Below are 20,789 nucleotides of genomic sequence, written 5' to 3'. Positions count from 1 at the left end.
AAGCTTGAGAAGTGATAAAGAGGAGAGTGATAAACAGCCAGCCATTCAGCTCCTACCTGTCATGTTACAGGCTGTGTTTGAAAAATGTCAGACAGGAGCTGATTGGCTGGTATATTATCACTCTCCATTTTATCACTTTGGCGGGTGGGCAGGGCCGTGTGATGTCATGATGTCACGCGTAGTCTCGCAATGCTCCTCTGGAAACATTTTTGGACAGCCAGAAAATTTTTATGGGGCCCTTTGGGACCTGTTGGGCCCTAAGCATGCGCCTAGGTTGCCTTGTGGAAAATCCATCTCTGGGCGGGTCACATGTGCCACTGCATCGCCAGTAAAGGAGAGGTCCCTGGTAACTGGGAGGCTACTTAGCCAGCCTGAAAGTGGACAGCGGTGGTGTCAGAGACACACCTTCGAAATGCATGGGCGCTCCTGTGTTTTCTCTGACACAACCAGAAAATTCCATGTTTCTGCCGCCAAACACTGGCTTCCTGGCAGTCAAACTGCAGCTACAATGCCAATCGGTTATCATTTTCAGTTTCTAACTCCCCTCACGCACACGCAATTCAAACGGTACCCTCGCGCAGTCGTACCATAATCCCTCAAATTGCAAATACTGCCAGAAACCAAGAGTTGCCCCCAGCAAGGCTGCAATTTTTCCAAATGGACAAAACCATCCTGAACTGCAGGTGGGGCAGATGTAACATGTGCAGAAAGCTAAGGGGCCTACATATGGGTGACTGCTGAGCAATCTGAGCAATGTAGATCACTCAGCAGTGTTGCAGTGTAAGAATAGAGCAGCCATTATTTACCTGCACAGAAAAAAATAGGTTCCCCACATCTAATGCCCCTTTCCCACTGCAGCTCTTAATCGGTAAATTGCCATTTTTTTCTTCACTATTTACCATTTAAGGCTGCAGTGGGAAAGTGCCAGAGTTGATTTACCGGTTAAAGTTCACCGGTATTTCAACCCGTTTAAAAAGCAGAGTCCTACACGTTTAAATACCGTTTTTTAGGCAGTGGGAATGCCTCTTAAATGGTACTTAAAATCCCACACTACTTCCCCCTCCCCTGGTACCTGTCCTGCCCCCCCCCCCCCCTCCCTCCCTCCCCTTGCATCCAGGCAGCATGGTAGGCAGCGGGCATTTCAGGGCTCCTAGCTGGAAGGTCCCAGACTGATGCATGAAAGCATCATGCAGGAGGAGGCTGCAGCCGGTGCACAGACAGCGGGGGCACTGGGGATCAGGGAAGCGCGATCCGGTCCGTGCATGGGAAATAGCGGAGCTGCTCATTAAATATGCGCATATCTAATGAGGCGCTAATTAAATATGCACATATTTAATGAGCGGCTCCGCTATTTCCCATTCGTGGCAGGGACCCCCGCCGATGACAATCTCCTAATGGACCTTCCTCCTCCTGAGCACGGACCTGCCCGGCCGGATCCCCAGTGTCTGTGCACCAGCTACAGCCTCCTCCTGCATGATGCTTTGATTTGATTTGATAGAAACTTTCAAATATATCAAGGGCTTTAACAAGGTACAGGTGGGAGACATTCTTCACAGGAAGAGGAGCAACAGAACACGAGGACATGCACTGAAACTAGAGGGAGGAAGATTCAGGGGAAATGTGAGGAAGAATTTTTTCACAGAAAGAGTAGTAGATAAGTGGAATAGCCTCACACCAGAGGTGGTAGAGGCAAATACAGTAGTACAATTTAAACATGCTTGGGATAGGCATATTGATATCCTTACAAAAAAATAAGGATCAAATATGGTTTGAGGTAACATGTTTAAAAAAAGGGGCAGACTAGATGGGCTAAGTGGTTCTTATCTGCCGTCAAATTCTATGTTTCTATGTTTCTATGCTTTCATGTATCAGCCTGGGACCTTCCAACTAGAAGCCCTGGAATGCCCGCTGCCTACCATGCTGCCCGGCTGCCCGGATAGATTGCTGCCAGGTACCAGGGGAGGCGGGGGGGGGGGCAAGGTACCAGTGGGGGAGGGGGGTACGGGGGGTGAGCGAGGGTACCAGCTGGCAGGTACGGGGGGGGGGGGGGAGGGGGGCAGGACAGGTAGCAGGGGACACAAGGGGATTAAACGTTTCACTGTGATGTGAATGGTACTTAAACGGTATTTAAAACGGTAATCTACTGCAATGTGAAAGCTAATACCGTTTTAAATAACGTTTAAAAATACCCGTTCTTTAAATGGCTTGGCAGTGGAAAAGCAGCATTACTCTCTCTCTCTCTGCACATGTTACATCTGCCCCACCTGCAGTGCAGCATGATTTTGTCCATCTGCAAATTTTTCAGCCTTTAACAGGCCTGAATGAGACTTTTAGGCACAAGTCTTATGTGCCTCATAGGAGATTCACTGAATAAAGGCACAATCCTGTTCTGGCTACAAGCTATGCTGGCTGCTATTAAAATAATCTCTCTCTTGCTCTTCTTTATTTCAGCAATTAATTTCCCTTTAATATACTAACTATAAACTAGACTGGTAATAACTGTTCTATATTTGCTTAGTATCTAATTATTTCAGTGTGTTTGGCAGAGGGTGAGCGCAGCTGATTACTTAAGCTCCAACAGATTTATCAGTGATAGCGCATCTTCTGGTGGCAGCGGAGGAACCGGAATACAAAGCGAAACGCGCGTCTGATCACACCCAGCTGCAGAGACCTCATCTTATTTCTGCAAAGTGGAGTTATATGATCTACGCACAATTCAATAACTATCTCCGTTATGTAGTCAACAAGAAAAGTGCAAAGGTCCTCAAAGGAAATGTTGAAATGTTATTTTAATGACCAGTTTCATTATAATTACAGATACTGTCTGACCTTTTAATGCTAGAAGGGTGTTAATGTATTGTTACGGCATTCATAGACGGCCAGAGAGCATATTATTCAGTTGAACAACGTACGGCGTAGCTTGTGTGACAACTGCCCTTTATAATGTCATTTCCCTGTATTGTTTTATATGTTACTAAATTATTACAGTTCTAAAGATTAGTAACCTTCGCTTTGCTTTGAGGTAAATAACACGATGATGGTACTGAGGACTTGGACTTTTGTGTGCATTCATTTAAAGCTGCTATAACATTTAAAATAATTCCTATGTCTTATATCAGTGGTTCCCAACCTGGGGTACTAGTACCCCTGGGGGTACTCTGCAGACCAGTTGGGGGTACTTGAAAATAATATTGGTAATGGTGGAAGATGAAAAAAAGTATTTTTATGGCAGAAGAAGACCCATTGCTATGGAGAAGAACCATGTTGTGTCACTTATGGTTCTGTCTTCAGCGTCATCAGCGTCTCATTGTGCTTTTGCCTGACCAGCAATCCACTGGGAGCTTCCCATGCTGCCCTCAGACGACAGCGATCATCTGCCCTGCACTGACACGGGTGGAAGAAGCAGCGGCATTAATCCTAAAGGTATTAGTGGGAACCATGGAGACAATGCACAGCCAGCGGCCAGACACGGAAGGGCACGCTTCCTGTCTGCTACTCCTTAATATAAGGACATGCATAAGGATACGCATACCGCTCACTTCCACTCCACTCGTACTGTCTATATTTTAAATTGAGAGGAGGGGGTACTCATCAATGAAAAGACTAATCAAGGGGTACGGGAGAGAAAAAAGGTTGGGAACCACTGTCTTATATGACTGGTATGTCGGCCTTTTTCATGTCGACCTTTGGCTCGTTGACCTAAAGTCCATGTCGACCTAAAGTTCATGTCAACCTTTTATAGGTGTCAACCTATGGCCTGACAACCTAAGGGTGTCAACCCAATGTATGTCGATGAATATAGGTCGACCCAAGACCATTTCCCTTATTGGACAAATGACACCAAGTCATGAGGGTCATTAATAAACTGGCCAAGCAAAGGAATGGAACCAGAAGCCTCTGTGTGTATGCCAATGATGTCTCGAACGATGGGCAAAGGTTGTTCCAGTATGTCGGCAGTAATTAGGTCGACAGTTATTATTTTATTCAGTTAATAGGTTAACACTGTATAGGTCAGTTAATAGTTCGAACACTATTAGTTTGACAGGAAAAAGGTTGACATGGTCAAAAGGTCGACATGCACTGGGTGACCGCTGACAAAAGGTCGATATAAGCAATAGGTCAACATGGCAATGGTCAACACATGACAGTCAACATGAGTTTTTTATTTTTTTGCATCCAGGTGACTTGTTCCTACATTAAGTTCCAGTGGACTATAATTAGGAATGTTAAATTGTGCAGAGCGAAGAAAACCATGCGAGGGGACACGTTACACTAATTGGGGGTCCATGTCAACAGATATTGACATAGACACACAAAAAAACATGAAAAATGCATCTCCACCTTTACATGTGTCGACCAATTCTCTGTTGACCTTTTGCCTGTGTAGCCCTTTTGCCCATGTCAACCTAGTGCAATTCAACATTTTTCCCAGTGGCGTAACTACTGTAAGGCAGCCCCAGCAGCCGCTTGGGGGAGCAAGCAGCAGCAGGGTCTGTGTGGGTGCCGGCACCCGCTCAACGCACTGACATGCTGCTGCCTGCCGCTGCCCACTGACTGAGCACTGGACACGAGTCAACCGCAGCGCGGGTGGAGCCATGGCAGAGATGACAAATTCCCCCACTGATTCAATTGACTGTACACAGAGCCGGCTATTGGCTACTGTGTACAGGATGGGCGGCCAGATGGGCGTGCTGGGGCGGCCTGGGATGCGTCAAAGCCAAGAGAAGCAGCAGTGTCTGCTGGTCTCTCTTCATCTATCCTGCTTCAGCTTCTCCCTTATGCGTGTGACATCATCACGTCACACGCTGGGAAAACATGCTGGAGAGGAGCATGGAGGGGGGGGGGGTCCCACACTTTTTGGCAGGGAGGAGCAAAATTTATAGTTACGCCACTGATTTTTCCGGTGTCGATCTTTTCACTGTCGACCAATATAGTGATCAACCTAATGACTGCCGGGCTGCTTACTGTCTATCTAATGATTCACACCCGGCAACGCTGTATTCGCAGGTCATTACACCGCCAAAAAAACACACAAATGCAACAAACAACAATAAATACAGATTATTTAAAAAAAAAAAATTCTACAAAATCGACATATGTAGTTAATGTATATGCATGCTATATAATATATCTATTATATGAGGTCTAATTTGTAAGGCGCCACAGAGTCTGCAGCAATATAAACATAGGCAAATGCAGAAGGGTTTCCAGTTGCCAAGAACCCACCTCTGTCCCACAGCTGGACCCCAGACTTGACCTAATAATCCTTTGCGGTTTAGGAAACCACAAGGTTCCCACACCTATTTAGAGCGGGGAATCACTCCCCATTCTAAATGGAAACAGAGCTCCGCATGAATGACGGTCAGAGGAGCTCAGCCCTTCAAGTGAAGCACACACGGCACGTCCGCACGTGTCGTTTTAACACACACTATTTATCTGTTTGTCTGTTTATCTGTGTTTTTTTAATAATTTTTCGCCTGCGTCAAGTGAGCGCTGCTGCTGTAGCACTCCCTGATTGGCTGCCGGGTCCTCCAGTGACAAAGTCTTGTGGGAATCCAACATTCTGGAAAAGGAAGCCCATGTGTATACATGGGCTTCCTTCTGTCCATTTGAGTTTGTTTATTTTTTTTTTATTATTCTTTTTTTTTTTAGTTATTTTTTACCTGTGGATGCCTACAGGGAAAAAAGAGGACTCAATCTACACTGGATTGTTGGTGAGTATAATTTTATTTTCACTGGTACCCTTTTAGATTCTACATGGACAAGTGGACCGAACCTACTTGATCAAGATAGGTAAGTATGGATGTGTGTAGGGTGCAATAAAGTTATACTTTATTTGTGTGGGTCTCATTTATTTCGGTATTGTTTCTGTAATGAGACTACAAGGAATTGTGGTTCTCCGAGTCCCAGCATGTGGGGGAGGCTTGCTAGGCCTTGTAGTTCTACTACAGAACACGATATCTATCTTTATCACTTTTTTCACACCATCAGCCTGGTGTAACCCAGGGACATCAGGGACAGCCCGTGCTTCAGACTGGGCCGGAGTCCACTGGAGGGGGGTCCCTTTTATTGGGGGGGTCCCCACTCCCTCAGGGACCTGACCCGGGCTGACCAGCAAGGGTGTCATGTTTTGGCCGGGGGAACTAATATAAATAGTTTCCTATGGCTGTGGCATGGCGCCGCTGGCTATTGGAGCCTGTTGCTGGTTTCTGAAATAGGAGGGACCCCTACTCCTTTTGTCCCCTATATTTTGGGAACTAGGACTGGGCCAAGAGCTGGGTGATGATAATAGAAATACAGGGGACCCCATTTTGTCTTCCACCCCTGTATTTTTGCAACCAGGACTGGCTCAATGAGCCCAGGGCTAGTTATACTTGGAGGGAGGACCCCACGCCATTTTTTTTAAATGATTAATTTTTGTTATGTTTACACAGAGAAGCGTCGTATGGATCTGACTGGTCCGTGCAGGCTTCAGCCAAATACTGAGGAGTATTTTCCAGTTGTATTTACTGCTGAATTACTGGCCAAATTCAGCAGAACGAATGATAGTAAAGGAGGACACCATCATACAAATTATGTATATATATACGGCCGTGTTCTATCGATGGTGTATTCATTCGTCCATGAGAATGCGGCTGAGCTTTCCATATATAAATACGGCGAATCAGATGAATTTGACTGATAGTAAGTTATCAAGTGCTAATTTACCGCCGCATTTGACATCGAATGGGTATGAATACGTACATTTGTACCCATTCGATCTTAGTAAATTTCCCCCATATCTTCATGCACACAGCTAAACCCACTTAACCTCTAAACTGTTTTAGACATATCGATGGTCATCCATTTGCTTTGAAAGATTGGCCTGTGGGCCAATCAAAATGTGGGGGTGGGGCTTAACTGGTGTTGGGGGCGGGGCTACGCTCCGTGTCCCAGACCCTTGATGAAAAAATTTAAATGAAACTATTCAGTTAAGCCTGACATCATTGGTGGGAAACCATCTGGTTCTCCCCCATCGATGTGAAAACTATTCGACATCGGCCATGAACCATCGATGTTTTGTAAACATCGATGGCCATCCCTAGTTTTAGAACCTGGTCTGCTTTGCTAGTACATTCATATTGATAAATCTATTTCTCTCCATCTGTAAATGGTGCAGAAATATCTAAACACACAACTTTATGCAACGCACATGCAAATCCTTCCTATAGAGGCCAATTCAGATTAGATTCGTCAGCAGCTGCTAAATGCAGGTGTAAAATGTAATTGCAGTAATAAATGTGCTCATATGACAGTCAGTGTAAATTAAAGTATTAAATTAAAGTACATAAACTCCATAAAATAAAAAGTAAAATATAAATAAATAAATTTGAATTAAAAATATTAAGAATAAATATTTATAAATAAATGAATCAAAATATTTTTTCTTTAGAAAAAAAAGATAAAATGAAATAAAACAGAATAGAATCCAAACAAATGAATGATGGATAAAGGAAGTAAAAAAAGCAGTGTAAAATAATGGGATGCGGTCATTTGGTCTACAGCATGATGGTCGACAGTCATTAGGTCGACACCATTAGGTCGACATGGGAAAAGGTCAACATGGGAAAAGGTCAACATGGTTATAGGTTGAGAGGTCATTAGTTCGACAGGTCATTAGTTTGACAGTGACTAGGTCGACAGTCAAAAGGTCGACATGGGGTTTTTCACTGTGCCCGAGGGGATGCGGTGCACCATGCCCGAGGGGATGTGGTGCACTTTAAACTGTGTCCATGTCGACTGTGTTGACATTCAGGTAAAAAAAACCCAGTGAAAACCCCATGTCGACCTTTTGACTGTCGACCTAGACATTGTCGAACTAATGACCTGTCGAACTAACGACCAATCGAACTAATGACCTTTCGACCTATAACCGTGTTGACCTTTTCCCAAGTCGACCTAGAACCATGTCGACCTTTTCCCATGTCAACCTAATGACTGTAGACCAAATGATCCCAACCAAAAATAACATACACAGTGGGAAAACTCGCATTCATCGCCACAAAGTTGTGTCTTACGAGTTTTGACATTCAGTATTTTTCATTCTGTCATTAACCCTTTGAGTGCCGAGTGAATTTATCATAATAGATGTGAAAATTGCCAGACAAATATTTGTATGCATCATAATGACCAGGAAAAGTTTACCTTATATAGGAAATATAATCTTTTTTTTTTTTTTTCACAACCTGTTTTATTTGAATTTATATAACAAATGTGAGCGACGGCGGCATTTTTAGTGGATATTTTACACATTGTTAACCGTGATGTTGGCACTCAAAGGGTTAATGATGATTTTTACCACAATGCAGGCGGTCTACATTAAAAAAATGGGAAAATACTATTTTTATGTCACTTTTTTTCATTTTCAGTGTTACTTTGCGTTGCACAAACACAAGATCAGCTCATAACTGGCTCATACGTCATCTACCTCCCATTTTATATAACTATAATAAAATATGTACAATTGTAATGAATTTTCCTGGAAAAATGCCAGGTGACGGGTGGATATTTCATGCATTACTTTAGACTTACTTTTCTTAAGGATTTCTTTACACTCGGGGTCAATCGCTGGTGCATTGGGTTTCGCCAGAGCATTGGAAAGAACTTCCACTATACATCGTGTTACCTGGATATAGAGAAATAGCATAACGGTTACATAAGGTATAGAAACAGAATTTGTTGGCAGATTACTAGATTATACTTATTACTGGCATAATAATATGAGCAGCGAACCTACTTTGGGGAGCTGTAACAAGAGTTACAAAGAGACAGTGGAGAAGTTACCCATAGCAACCAATTTAGTGCCTAATTCAGACCTGTTGCCGCCCGTTCCCGAAGGATCGCCCAGCGTTTGTAATGGGGATTTTTGATGGATTTTGGAGAATAATGGGGCGCTCCTAAGATTCTGCCGCCTTTTCTTCAATGCCCTTGGATCAGTCCCTACTGATCCTATTTAAATTTTTTTTAAACAAGGGGGTAGGGCTTTGAAAAAATGGCACTGAATTAAGTTGTTCCCCTGATGCGTCCCCTGCCAGCCTCCTCCCCTTCCTGTACAAATGCCTGAACGAGTCCCCTCACGAGCCAGCCTGAATCAGACTGTGCTAGACAAAGGATAGATAGAATCTGATTGGTGCTATCGCCATTCTCCACTTTATCTCTCTCTATTGGCCAATAAAACAATGAGCTTGAATCCCAATGTTGGCTTTTAAGGTGGTTAATTGTGACGGTGACTTTAAAGTAAAAAAAAAACCCCGATAGCTGCATTGTTTACATCTTCTTCTAATCTATTCTACATAACCTTGGATATAAAAACTCATAGGGGGAAATTTACTAAGATGGGAGTTCTACAGTTCTGCATTTGAGATGGGATGTTGGACAACCAATCAGATACTATTATCTTCTAGAATTTTAAATATAACTCCCATGTTAGTAAATTCCACCCATAGAGTCAAGTAATATTCTGTGCAAAGGAATGGTAGAGACATTTCTCATACTGGGGCAGATGTACTAAGCCTTATAGCTGGGTACACACTGGGAAATGGAAGCAACGCCCTTGAGTCCAGATGAAGTGCACACACTGGGAGAGCTTTTTGAGGGATGGAGCGATCGTGTTCCATTGTTCATTAGCATAGACAAGGTCTCTAGCGATCTCGCTGGGGTGATGTGCAGTATAGAAAGGAGAGAGAACGGAAGGGTGCGGCTATGCGCTGTCAGTACACTGAATAACATTTTTCAAAAATACTGTCTAAAAGAACAATACAATAAAAAAACTTTTCTTAAACAGGTCTATTTTAGATTGGGAGATCTTAAATCCAAGCAGCAGTCAAAGTCTGGGTACTTAACCACCAAAAAATATATATATATATACTAAAGAAAAAAGAGCGAAAATTTCTGCTGGAGATAGATGAACCCCTATTGGTTGGATTATAGAATTTTGATAGACCTGTGTTCTATCTAAATAGAGAGATCTCATCTCCAGCGCAGTTTTCTCTCTTGTTCCTTGATGTGCAGTATGGCTGACCGGTGACCATCGCCAGTGACCAGCGGAGCACACAGTTATCCGTACACACTGAGCGATGTAGGTGATTTGTCAGCAAATCAGCCCGAGATAGCTCCAGCTTTAGAGAGTGATAAAATGGAAAGGGATAAAGTACCAATCAGCCCCAAACTGCCATTCTTCAAACACAGCCTGTAACATGGCAGTTAGAAGCTGATTGACTGGTACTCTCTCTTCACTCTCCATGGCTTAGTACATCTCCCCCTCTGTATCCTAAAGGACCTTACATTTAAAATATACTGTACATATGGTTATAGGTCATGAAGATACAATATAGTGTAAAATTAGAGTCCCCTGTGGTGCAGCCATCCTGCAATGTAGTGTGTCCTCCAGAACACTGGGGCCGATTCAGCCCAGTTCGTAACAGGCCGAATGTGGCCCTGCCACCGATGGGCAGGGTATGCGCATACGCAAACCCCAGGAGCGAACGGCTTCGGTGTGTTTTACACTCCCCGGGCAGTTCACACCAGGAGGGGGAGAAGGGGGCAGGCAGGGGGTGGAAGCAGGCAAACACCCAGCGTTTTATGGGCGTTACTGCTCCTCTGCCGGGACCAGCAGGTCTTCCTGTCTGCGCTCCTCCTGTTGCCATTATAAAAGCCTCTCACTAAATGGCCGCTCCCTAACAGCAGACAGTTTTTGAGGATGGTAGAGGAGAAGGCTGCCTCCTCTTGCATCCTTAATAACTGTCTGCAGTGAGGCGGCGGACATTTTGCAAGGGGCATTTTTTCATTGTATTAGAAGGAGCGCCGGGACAGCAGACAGGTAGAGCAGCAACAGACCTGGTGATGGCAGCGGCCTCGTGAGCGATGAGAGGGGGGACTAGCAGTATAAATATATATTAAAGGGCCCTGACCATGCAATCCCTAATGGTTTGCCAAAATTCTGTGATGACTGGCCATACCCCATCTAGGGACTGACTACGCCCCATCTAGGGACTGGCCCTCTAAGTGGAGCACAGCATTCCCCAGTGGGCCCATCATACCCCAGTATGCAGCTTTGAGAGTCAACTAAACGCGGACGACATGAACGCCCGTTCGCCGGCCACATGCAGATTTCGCCCGCACTCATGGGAATGGATATTTTGCATAAACATCCATTCGCAGCTTGCGTGCGGGTACGAAATCATTCAATGGTTGCCGACCATCTAATGATTTCGAAGGCGTTCGCATATCTAAGTCACTCTCTGGTGCCTTAGATATGCGGGGCCTTGGTACGGAAGAGGGCGGGCAGCTGACATCAGGTGACATCAGGTGCCCCACAGAGCCATTACCATGGAAACGCCCAGCGTTTTCATGGGGATGCCCATGAAACGCTGGGAGTTCCCATGGGCGCTACCCATCCATGCCAGCCCACGCCCCCCCACGCACTGCACCGGGCAAATGGGCCGGCGAATAATAATTTTGCCGCTCCAATTCGCACAAAGAGGCTGCACATGCACATAAGTGTTTATGCGAATGTGCACCAACAAAACATCCCTGCCCTGTGCGAACGGGAAGGGGAGCGAATGAATTACAGTGACCTCCTTAGTTTACTTGTCAGACAGTTGGGCTTGAAAGTAATCCCAGATACCGGACCTCTTGTTGCCCTATTTCCTTCAAAACCTGAGGCCAACTTACGGTTTTGACCGCACAGATAGCACAGGACGCCGTACCATAATTTAATGACAGCAGCCTACTTTTTACAGGTAATATTTGGCCAAACACTGTGGAAGCCAGCACAGATTGTGCACAATTGATGAGTTCAGTTTTCTTGCCCTTGGAACATTCATTTCAGCCTCCATTAAATTAGAACAGATCTTCCATGCTGATTCAGAGATATGAATATCAGCTATAGCGATGGATTCTATATTTAATCTGAGGCCGATGGTTATTAACCCTCAGTCTGTGTTTAACAGCAGGAAAGATTGTACAAGAACATGAGTGCGGCGGATGTTTAGTGAAGTGATGCTCAGCGTTTCTTTTTGCAGCTGTGTCTGCAGAATTCAGTGTGCTATTAACCTGAGGCTCGATGTGCCAGTGATCCAGTAATCTGGGATGAGTGTTGTCCATATGCCAGGCTTCTGTGAGACCAAAAGAGGTTACTTACAATAGTATTTTGGACGATCTGTGAACCCCTAAATATGGATTCTGGGATACCACTTGGTATTTCAGCCCACAGATTGCCCGGTAAAGAAGGATTATGGCCCTTATTCTGGTTGACTCACAAGGCTCCGCCCACACAGATCCCCGGCCTCCTCGCACGGCGCAACGCCCAGCGTTTTCATGGGAATGAAATGCCGGGTGTTCACATGGGCAGGTCCCCTGGCCCACAATCTACCACAATCGCCCCCCCCCCCCCCGCACACAGCGGCTGCACATGCGCAGTAACAAAACATCCCACGAACAGGCAGGGGGGTGAGAGAACCTGAATAAGGCCCTTTATCTGTACCACATTACAGTGAATGGGATCATTTGGTCTACAAGAAGTTGGTCGACAAGCATTGGGTCGACACCATTATGTCGACATGGGTCTAGGTCGACAGGTCATTGGGCCGTCACAAGCTTTAGGTCAACATGGTCTAGGTCAACAGTCAAAAGGTCGACATGGGGTTTTTCACAGTTTTTTTACCTGAATGTCGACACAGTCAACAACATGGACACAGGTTAAAGTGCACCGCTGCGTTCGCCATGCTTCGGCCATGGTGCCTCACTACACTCGCCACACTTCGGGCACGGTGCCTCGCTATGCTCGCCACACTATTTTATTCTCCCACCATGCCCTAGTGGATGGTGGGGCATAAAATACCGCCTGTCGGTACATGTCGTGTCGACATGGACACCGAAACGTAGCACCGCGTACGCTCGCCATGCTTCAGGCACGGTGCCTTGCTACGCTCACCACACCATTTTATTCTCTCACCACGCCCAGGCCTAGTGGATGGTAGGGCATAAAATACAGCCTGTCGGCACATGTTGTGTCGACATGGACACCGAAACGTAGCTCACCATGCTTCGGGCACACTATTTTATTCTCCCACCACACCCTAGTGCAGCGGTTCCCAACCCGTGGTACGCGTACCACCGGGTTGGGGGTACGCAAGGCCGAGTATGGTAATGGCGGCTGCAGCAAGGCCGAGTACGATATTGACGGCGGCGTGACCCGGCACATGCGCAGGACGCCGGGTCACGCCGCTGCGGCTGGAAGGAGGACCCCCGGCGCATGCGCAATCACTTGAGGAGACCGCCGCGCCTGGAAGAAAGACGCTGCGCCTGTAAGGACGGACCCCGGCGCATGCGCAGCCGCGCTGAAGGACACCGGCTTGCCTGGAAGCAAGCCGCCGCGCCAGGATTGCTTGGACGGAACGACGCCATCGCTGGATGTGCGGATAGATGCCAGGTGAGTATGCTTTCTGTCCCTCTAGTCTTGCACATTTTTCTTGCTGCTGTGACTAAAAGCATTGCTGGACCCAATGACGACTGGGTCATGACTCTGGGATTATGTGTGACACTCAATATAAGGCAGCCATTAATTTACTTTGAATAATGGGCCTGTATTTATCTTGAAAATGACACAGTGCCACACTTGAAAGTGTGAGAGAACACAGGGATTTGCACCATAACTTTCCAGGTGGGTTCTCTGTCCTCTCCCATAGCCTCCAACATGACCCATTCCATACACAATGCTCTGCTCCTGGCCTTCTTTCTTAATGTAGGATTGCCAGCACCTGTGTGGAACAAAATTGACGAGGAGGGTGTTTCAACTGAAGTGACAGCAATCATACATTACCAGGGGAGTCCAGGAACAGAACAAGGTGTACCGGACGCAATGGGTCGTGTTGGAGGGAATGTGATCCTGGACAAATGATGTGAACCACCTATATAGCTTGTTGATGCTGTGGTAATAGGAACCACAGTCACTTTACTTTGCTCTGGTGTCTTCGTGTTTAAAAAGGGGGGGCTATGCTGCTGCAATGTGTAGAGGGGTGACTATGCTGGCGTAGTGTGTAAAAAGGGGACTTTATGGATTATTGAGGATGATACTGGTGGTACTAAAGATTTGTCTGGCTAATGTGTGGCAGCACGGACAGTGTAATGGTTAGCATCGCTGCCTCACAGCACTGACATCATGGGCTAGAATAGATTCCCACAATGTGCTGTGTGGAGTTTGTATATTTTCCCTGTGCTTGCATGAGTTTAAAAATACATACAGATAAGTTTAAAAATATACAGGTAGGCCAATTGGCTCATGGAGTGGTGTTATTTAAAGATTTAGGGGCAGATTTATTAAGCTTGGAGAAGAGATAAATTGGAGATAAAGCGGAGAAAAAGTAAAAGGAGATAAAGCACCAGCCAATCAGCTGTGTTTGAAAAAGACAGTTGGGAGCTGATTGGCTGGTGCTTTATCTCCTTTTACTTTTTCTCCGCTTTATCTCCAGTTTATCTCTTCTCCAAGCTTAATAAATCTGCCCCAAAGTTTTATTAAAATGTGTCGTATGTGATCTGCAACAATTCTGCCTTTGTGTATTCATTATTTTTAGTGCCATTATTTTAAGTAAAACCCTGTTAATGTCATCAAAGAGACGTTGTTAGTATTTTGCTAACCTAATAACATTACTATCTAACAAAAACCAACTTTTATGGCGCAAAGCGATGGGAGAGGAGGGATTTATGAAAGGAGGGGGTGCTCCAAAATGAAAAGCCTAATCAAGGGGTACTCGAACGAAAAAAGGTTGGGAACCACTGCCCTAGTGGATGGTAGGGCGTGGTGGGAGAATAAAATAGCAATGGCACCCCTAGCACCCAGGGCCGGTGCAAGGCACCAGAGCGCCCCAGGCAAGTCGGGGTGGGGGCGTCCCGGTGTCTGCCGCCCGGGTACCTGTCCTGCGGCGCTGTAAAGCTGGCGGCGGCGGCAGCGGGGGGTCCCTGCAGTCAATAAGAAATAACGAGCGCTATCCACCGGGCTATGTGGAAGCGCTTCTGTTTTGGAAACACTGGCCGCACGGCGCACGCTGATTGGCTGAATCTCAGCCAATCAGCGTGCGGCCAGTGTTTCCAAAACAGAAGCGCTTCCGCCAGCTTTTACGCACATATACGCCGCAGGACAGGTACCCGGGCGGCAAGGGGGGGGGGGCGAAATAACGCCCTCCAGTGGCCGGAGCCCTAGGCAAATGCCTAGATTTGCCTAGTGGTGGCACCGGCCCTGCTAGCACCCACCATAGCTATGAGTGGAATGCAGAGTGGTTTGCCACCTACACACTCAAATGGCTGACTTCTATCCCTTTGCAACTCTTTTGTATTAAACAGGTTATATATATTCAAAGACTCATATTCAGACATGTTTTGTGTTCTTCCAGATGCTAAACCATTTACATGCGTATCATCCATTGCACAAGTCTGATTATAAATCAATTACTCTTGACAGGAACATAATTGGATCTAACTGAAGCCAGAGGTCCTATTCTGCCAGAGAAGAAGACATCCATTCTCTAAGTACAGAAATCCTTACCAGAGAAGATCGATCAGCCGGTGGTACATCCAGCTCTGACCACAATGCTCCTACTGCTTTTAGATTAGAGTTTAGAGAAGATGGAACAGAAGTGAGTTGGAATAGGCTCACCCACCTACACACATCTCATCGCTCTCTATAGGGAAATCAGAGCAATCTACAGTGATGATCTCTCTGCAGCAGAAAGTGACCCAGAGCATCATTAGGAGATCAATTCTTGCCTTTAACAAGAAGACCGTTTGAAATGTCCAGACCAGACCATCAGCGGTTAAAGCAGGAATCGCATTACAGTTCCCTTGAGCGAAATCACTGGCCACATATTAGTTTCAGGACTGCGAAAATGAATTGTACCTTAAGTGTGGCTGCTGCTTTCACGAATGCTTTGCGGTGTAATTCCCGACGGCCGATGTTGGCAGTGGTTTAAAAGCAAAACATCTGGGTCATGAGAGATGATGTTATAATCTTCCCGGTTTATATTTCGCAGAGCGCAGTGGTTTGCTGTTTTCTCTACTGCCCATGACTCATTCTTCCCTGGTGACTTGTGACCCTCAGGAAGACGGAATTCAATTATCTGACAGTAATTGGGCAGATTTTTCATCAACCTTTTAATTGACTTCAGCCTCAGATGTGTATGGAGAGTATGTGCACGTTCAGTAATCACACTGTCATGTACCATTAGAATTTGCTCATGGATTTCAGTTTTATATCACTATTGTTCCTTGATTTACTTAGTATCAGACTCGCCTGGAACCCGCGCAAGACTTATGCTGTGTACACACTGTGCAATTCAGGGTCCCTTTCTATTTCATTTGGACTATAGAGTCCAAATGAAATAGAAAGTGACCCTGAATCGCACATGTACAGCCGCATTTGATCCAGATTCATTCCCAATGTGCAGCCCTGCGGCATCGAAATCGGCATCGAAAGCAGAAATTGACTGTGCGGGCAAGTCTATTTCTGCTTCGATCAGCAGCCACCGACATCGAATTGATATCGTTGGCCACCACATCGCACAGTGTATACACAACTTAAGAATGTTTCAGCTAGACCCTGAAGAGGGGGGGGGGGGCACCCCTTCTTTATCCCAACCACTGCCTAGTGAAGGTGGCAGAATGCAGAGAATAACGGGAATCTGTGGTCCGTGCAGAGGACTGGGTCTAGCAGGGCCGGCGACAGGGGGGTCAAGGGGGACAAGTGTGATGGGCCCCAGCGATCTGAAGGGCTGCAGATCTTCCATGCCCCAACACGGCTGCCGCCTGTACTAGCCCGGCCGTCTACTTTGTGTGCACCCTTGGCTGTCTACTCTGTGTGAACACATGGCCTGAGGCCGCAGGGGCACAGCCGTACCCACCGCTGGAGCTGTGGCCTCAGTCTCTGGCTCCTGTACTTACTTTGGCTATCTGTTCTGCACTCTGCGAATTACCTGCCCTGCCTGCTCATAGTGCTTGGCGTACTTTTGTGAAAGTGACAGGCCAGCAGCATCAGGGAGCCAGCAGGAAGCAGCACCCAGGAGCCAGGCCAGCAGGACTGAGAACGAGAGAATTCTGCACCTGAAAACAGGATCTGGAGCGGCAAAAGTTTAAATGAGGCTCATGCAGAAGAGGGTTGTGTGAATTTGGGATTAAGTGGGGGGGCCCCAGAAATATCATTGTACAGGGCCCCATGATTTCTGTTGCCGGCCCTGGGGCCTAGAGACATGATTCTGTGTTAATTGTGATTTTATGTTAATTGTGTCAATTACACTGAGCCCCCTAAGAGGGCGGGGCCTAACAGAGTGCGTGTTCCCGCCCCACCCCGACCACAGCCCACCTGCTCGTCCTCCCAGAGAAGACCATAGAACACTCGGCAAGTAGACTTTATTTATTACTTTAAAAGTATTTAAAAAATGATTGGGCCTTATGTGGAATTGGTCGCACTATGGGTGTTAAAAGCTACGCATCATATCGCATTTAGGGGGAAAGGTCTCAAACCTTAGACAGAGAATACAGTGGAGAGAGATAAATTACTAACCAATCCGTTTCTGCCATGTTACAGGCTGTGTTTTAAATATAACAGCGGATGATTATTGGTACTTTATCTCTTCCCAAGGGTTAATAAATATACCACTTTATATTTCTCCATGCTTTCATAAATCTCTCCCGTAAAACCTATATGTTGAGAGGTACTGTCCTTATCCAACATATATGTGTAACTGCACCTGTGTGGGTAAATCCTAATGGCACAGTCAGGGACGGTTCTACTGGGGCGCCGGGATCTAGTAGTTTAACTTGTAGCTTCCCCTCTGAAGTCCGGCATCTCCTGACTCACCAACACCTCCCCCCCACCCCTTCCATCGCTAATGCAAAAATGCTAGGGGCCCATGTGTAGGGGTGTGGCCAGTCTCCAGAGGGGGTGTGGCCAGTTGCCACAGAAGCTTGGTTAACAATTCTAAAGTGTGTGGTGCGGGCCTCCAGGTAAATATATATACATAGTATATTATGATAGCGTATGCAGGATAATGTACCAGATTAATGTCACCAATGCACTGTAAACAAATACACCATAGTCTTGTGTGATATAATGTATAATTCAAGTGAACAGTCCGGAACCTGATCCATAGAGAAGGCAGTGGGCACCAGGCAGTGGGGCTCACCGGGGGGTTTCCTCTGTACCCCTGTGGGCCAGTCCGGACTGAAAATCACAAAAGTACATTCTTAGTACTGTTGGAGGCTATGGCCGGATTGTGACTGCCGCGTTCTATCTGTAACCCAAACGTTGCCCATTTATATTCCATGCACAATCAATATTTTTAATGAGCTGCGTATTTTTTCTAACAAGCATTTACCATATAGATTACCCCGGTTCCGGTTGATCGATCTACAGTGTCTAGATAGTCAATAGGTCGACTCCAAAAGGTTGTAACGCAATAGGTCTACAGTGTTGCCAATTTTTTTTTTTTTATTTGGACTTTTTCATCTACATGGACTACAATTAAGACTACAATTGAGAACAGTAAAGGCCTAAAGTATGGCGAGCTGGTAAGGGTATGCATAACACAAACTGGGGGATCCATGTGGGCAGGTGTTGACATTGACACCCATAAAATGTGAAAAACTCATGTCGACTTTTTCACCTGTCAACCTTTTGACTCAACCTATTGCATGTCAACCTTTTGGGTTTGACCTATTGGGCAGTATTCAATGCTGCCGGTGAGGGGGTTAAACAGCAGGGATCGCCGAAAACAAGCGATCCTCGCCGTTTGACCCCCGCGCCGGCCGCTCACCATATTCAATGTTCCAGGGGAATCGTCGCTGTCAGATGATGGCGAGGATTCCCCCAAACAGAGAGGCTCGTGGCTAATGCAGGGAGCCCACAGCAGTTAGCCGCGAGCTTCGCTGTTTCAGCGGCCGCACACGCCGTTTCCACGTCACTGTAAAAAACCCAGCGAGAGGGAAATGGCGCGTGCAGGGTGTCAGTTGAATACTGACCGTGCGAGCTGTGACAGCGAGCAAGCAGCACTGCTCGCAAAAAGCATTGAATACACCCCATTGACTGTCTATCTAGAACCTGTCTATCTAATAATCCACACCTGATTAACCTGTGTGACCATGGGCCTAATTCAGACCTGATTACACAGCTGCTAATTTGCAGGCTGGGTGAGCTAGCTGGGGTGAGAGACAACAGGCAGACATTGGAGAGTGGGATAACAAGCAGACATGATGAGTGTGAGATGTGAGTACTACTCCTGTCATCCTAGCGCAGGCATTCCCAACCACGGTCCTCAAGGCACACCAACAGTGCAGGTTTTAGTGATATCCAGGCTTGAGCACAGGTGACTTAATTAGTATCTGAGGGATTCTGATTAAACCATCTGTGCTGAAGCCTGGATATCACTAAAACCTGCACTGTTGGTGTGCCTTGAGGACTGTGGTTGGGAATGCCTGTCCTAGAGTATCTCACACCTGTCCATCAGCAGCAACAGAAAAGTGGCACCACACAGTACTATATAATATGCAGGATCAGTGAGGATAACAGGTCTCAAACAGAATTATTAGCTACTAAACCAGTTCAAAATCAGATATCAGTTTACGTCAGTATAGTGTAGTCTGACCAATGATAGTATATTGATTAGTACTCAATACTTCATGCGTCTTACTGTATCTGTATCTGCACTACTGAAGAAAATACAATCCCATTGTATCTTGCAAGCCTACTACAATAGTTCTATACATGCAGTGGCGGATCCAAGGGGGGGGCAACAAATTCAAATAGGGGAGTCACACCAACTGTCACTCCATACCTCAAGAGGCCAGTACTCATTGGCAGTTGGTGGAGCTCCCCTATATGAATTTTGAACTGTACTGCAGCCGCCACTGTATACTGTATACCATACTTACCATCACTTTCATTTATTTGTACGGCAGTTACTGTTAAAAGCACAACCTGTCACCCTGTTCTGTTTATACACGATATGATATTTGGTAAAAATTAACATTTGCTTTATCAATAACAAATTAGTTGTGCAGTCTGTCCTGTATTTTCCAGGGAATAAAGGAAATTAAAATACGTTGTCCCAGCATAGATTAGCCATATTTACTTAGAGACATTGCACATAAGTGAACCTTACACCTCAGGCCATACTGTGTACGTTTCCATTGGTAACCATGCATTGTCTGTTTATTCAGAGCTGGAATATCCTTGTGCATAGGTAACGTCAGACTGTGCGCAGAAAGTATAATAATAGCTCTAAGCAAACAATCATTTATATTGCAGTAGGTCTGAATGGGGAATCTGTGTAGTGTGGCGTATTGTATAGGTTATTTTATACACAAAGGTATAACTTTCTATAAGCTAAAGAACAAGAGCCGGTACTTGTGAGTTATCCGGGCTGCCGATTTTTTCATCGCGCCCGAAATCGGGGGCATCGCGTCGGTCGTGGCCGTTATAAGGAGCCGCGACGCGATGCCCACGATTTCCCATAGACAGTAATGTTAAAAGACGCGATGGACCCGATTTCCGACACGATTTCCCATAGACAGTAATGTTAAAAGACGCGATGGACCCGATTTCCCATAGACAGCAATGTTAAAATAAAATTACAATGTGAAATTGGCCAATATGTTTTTAAAATAAATGTTTCATGGCCCCCCACCACCGTTAACGCCACCCCGCTATTGACGCCAACCCGAAGCGAGGGGCGGCGGTACGCGTCCTCCGACCTTTTCATGCC

At 46.0% G+C, this 20,789-nt stretch overlaps 1 protein-coding gene across 1 annotated transcript in view; it reads right to left on the bottom strand.

The window, feature by feature from the left end:
* CHGB (chromogranin B) overlaps nt 1-20,789 on the bottom strand; it is a 45,694-nt gene that overhangs the window by 10,141 nt on the left and 14,764 nt on the right. Inside the window, exon 3 of the mRNA XM_083175620.1 lies at nt 8,572-8,665. Within this exon, the coding sequence (XP_083031746.1) occupies nt 8,572-8,665 (94 nt within the window). The remainder of the gene's footprint in view (nt 1-8,571; nt 8,666-20,789) is intronic.

The sequence above is a fragment of the Crinia signifera genome, chromosome 3, assembly GCF_055691185.1.
Source record: "Crinia signifera chromosome 3, ASM5569118v1, whole genome shotgun sequence".
Taxonomy (NCBI): domain Eukaryota; kingdom Metazoa; phylum Chordata; class Amphibia; order Anura; family Myobatrachidae; genus Crinia; species Crinia signifera.
This window is presented reverse-complemented; position numbering and strand designations above follow the sequence as displayed.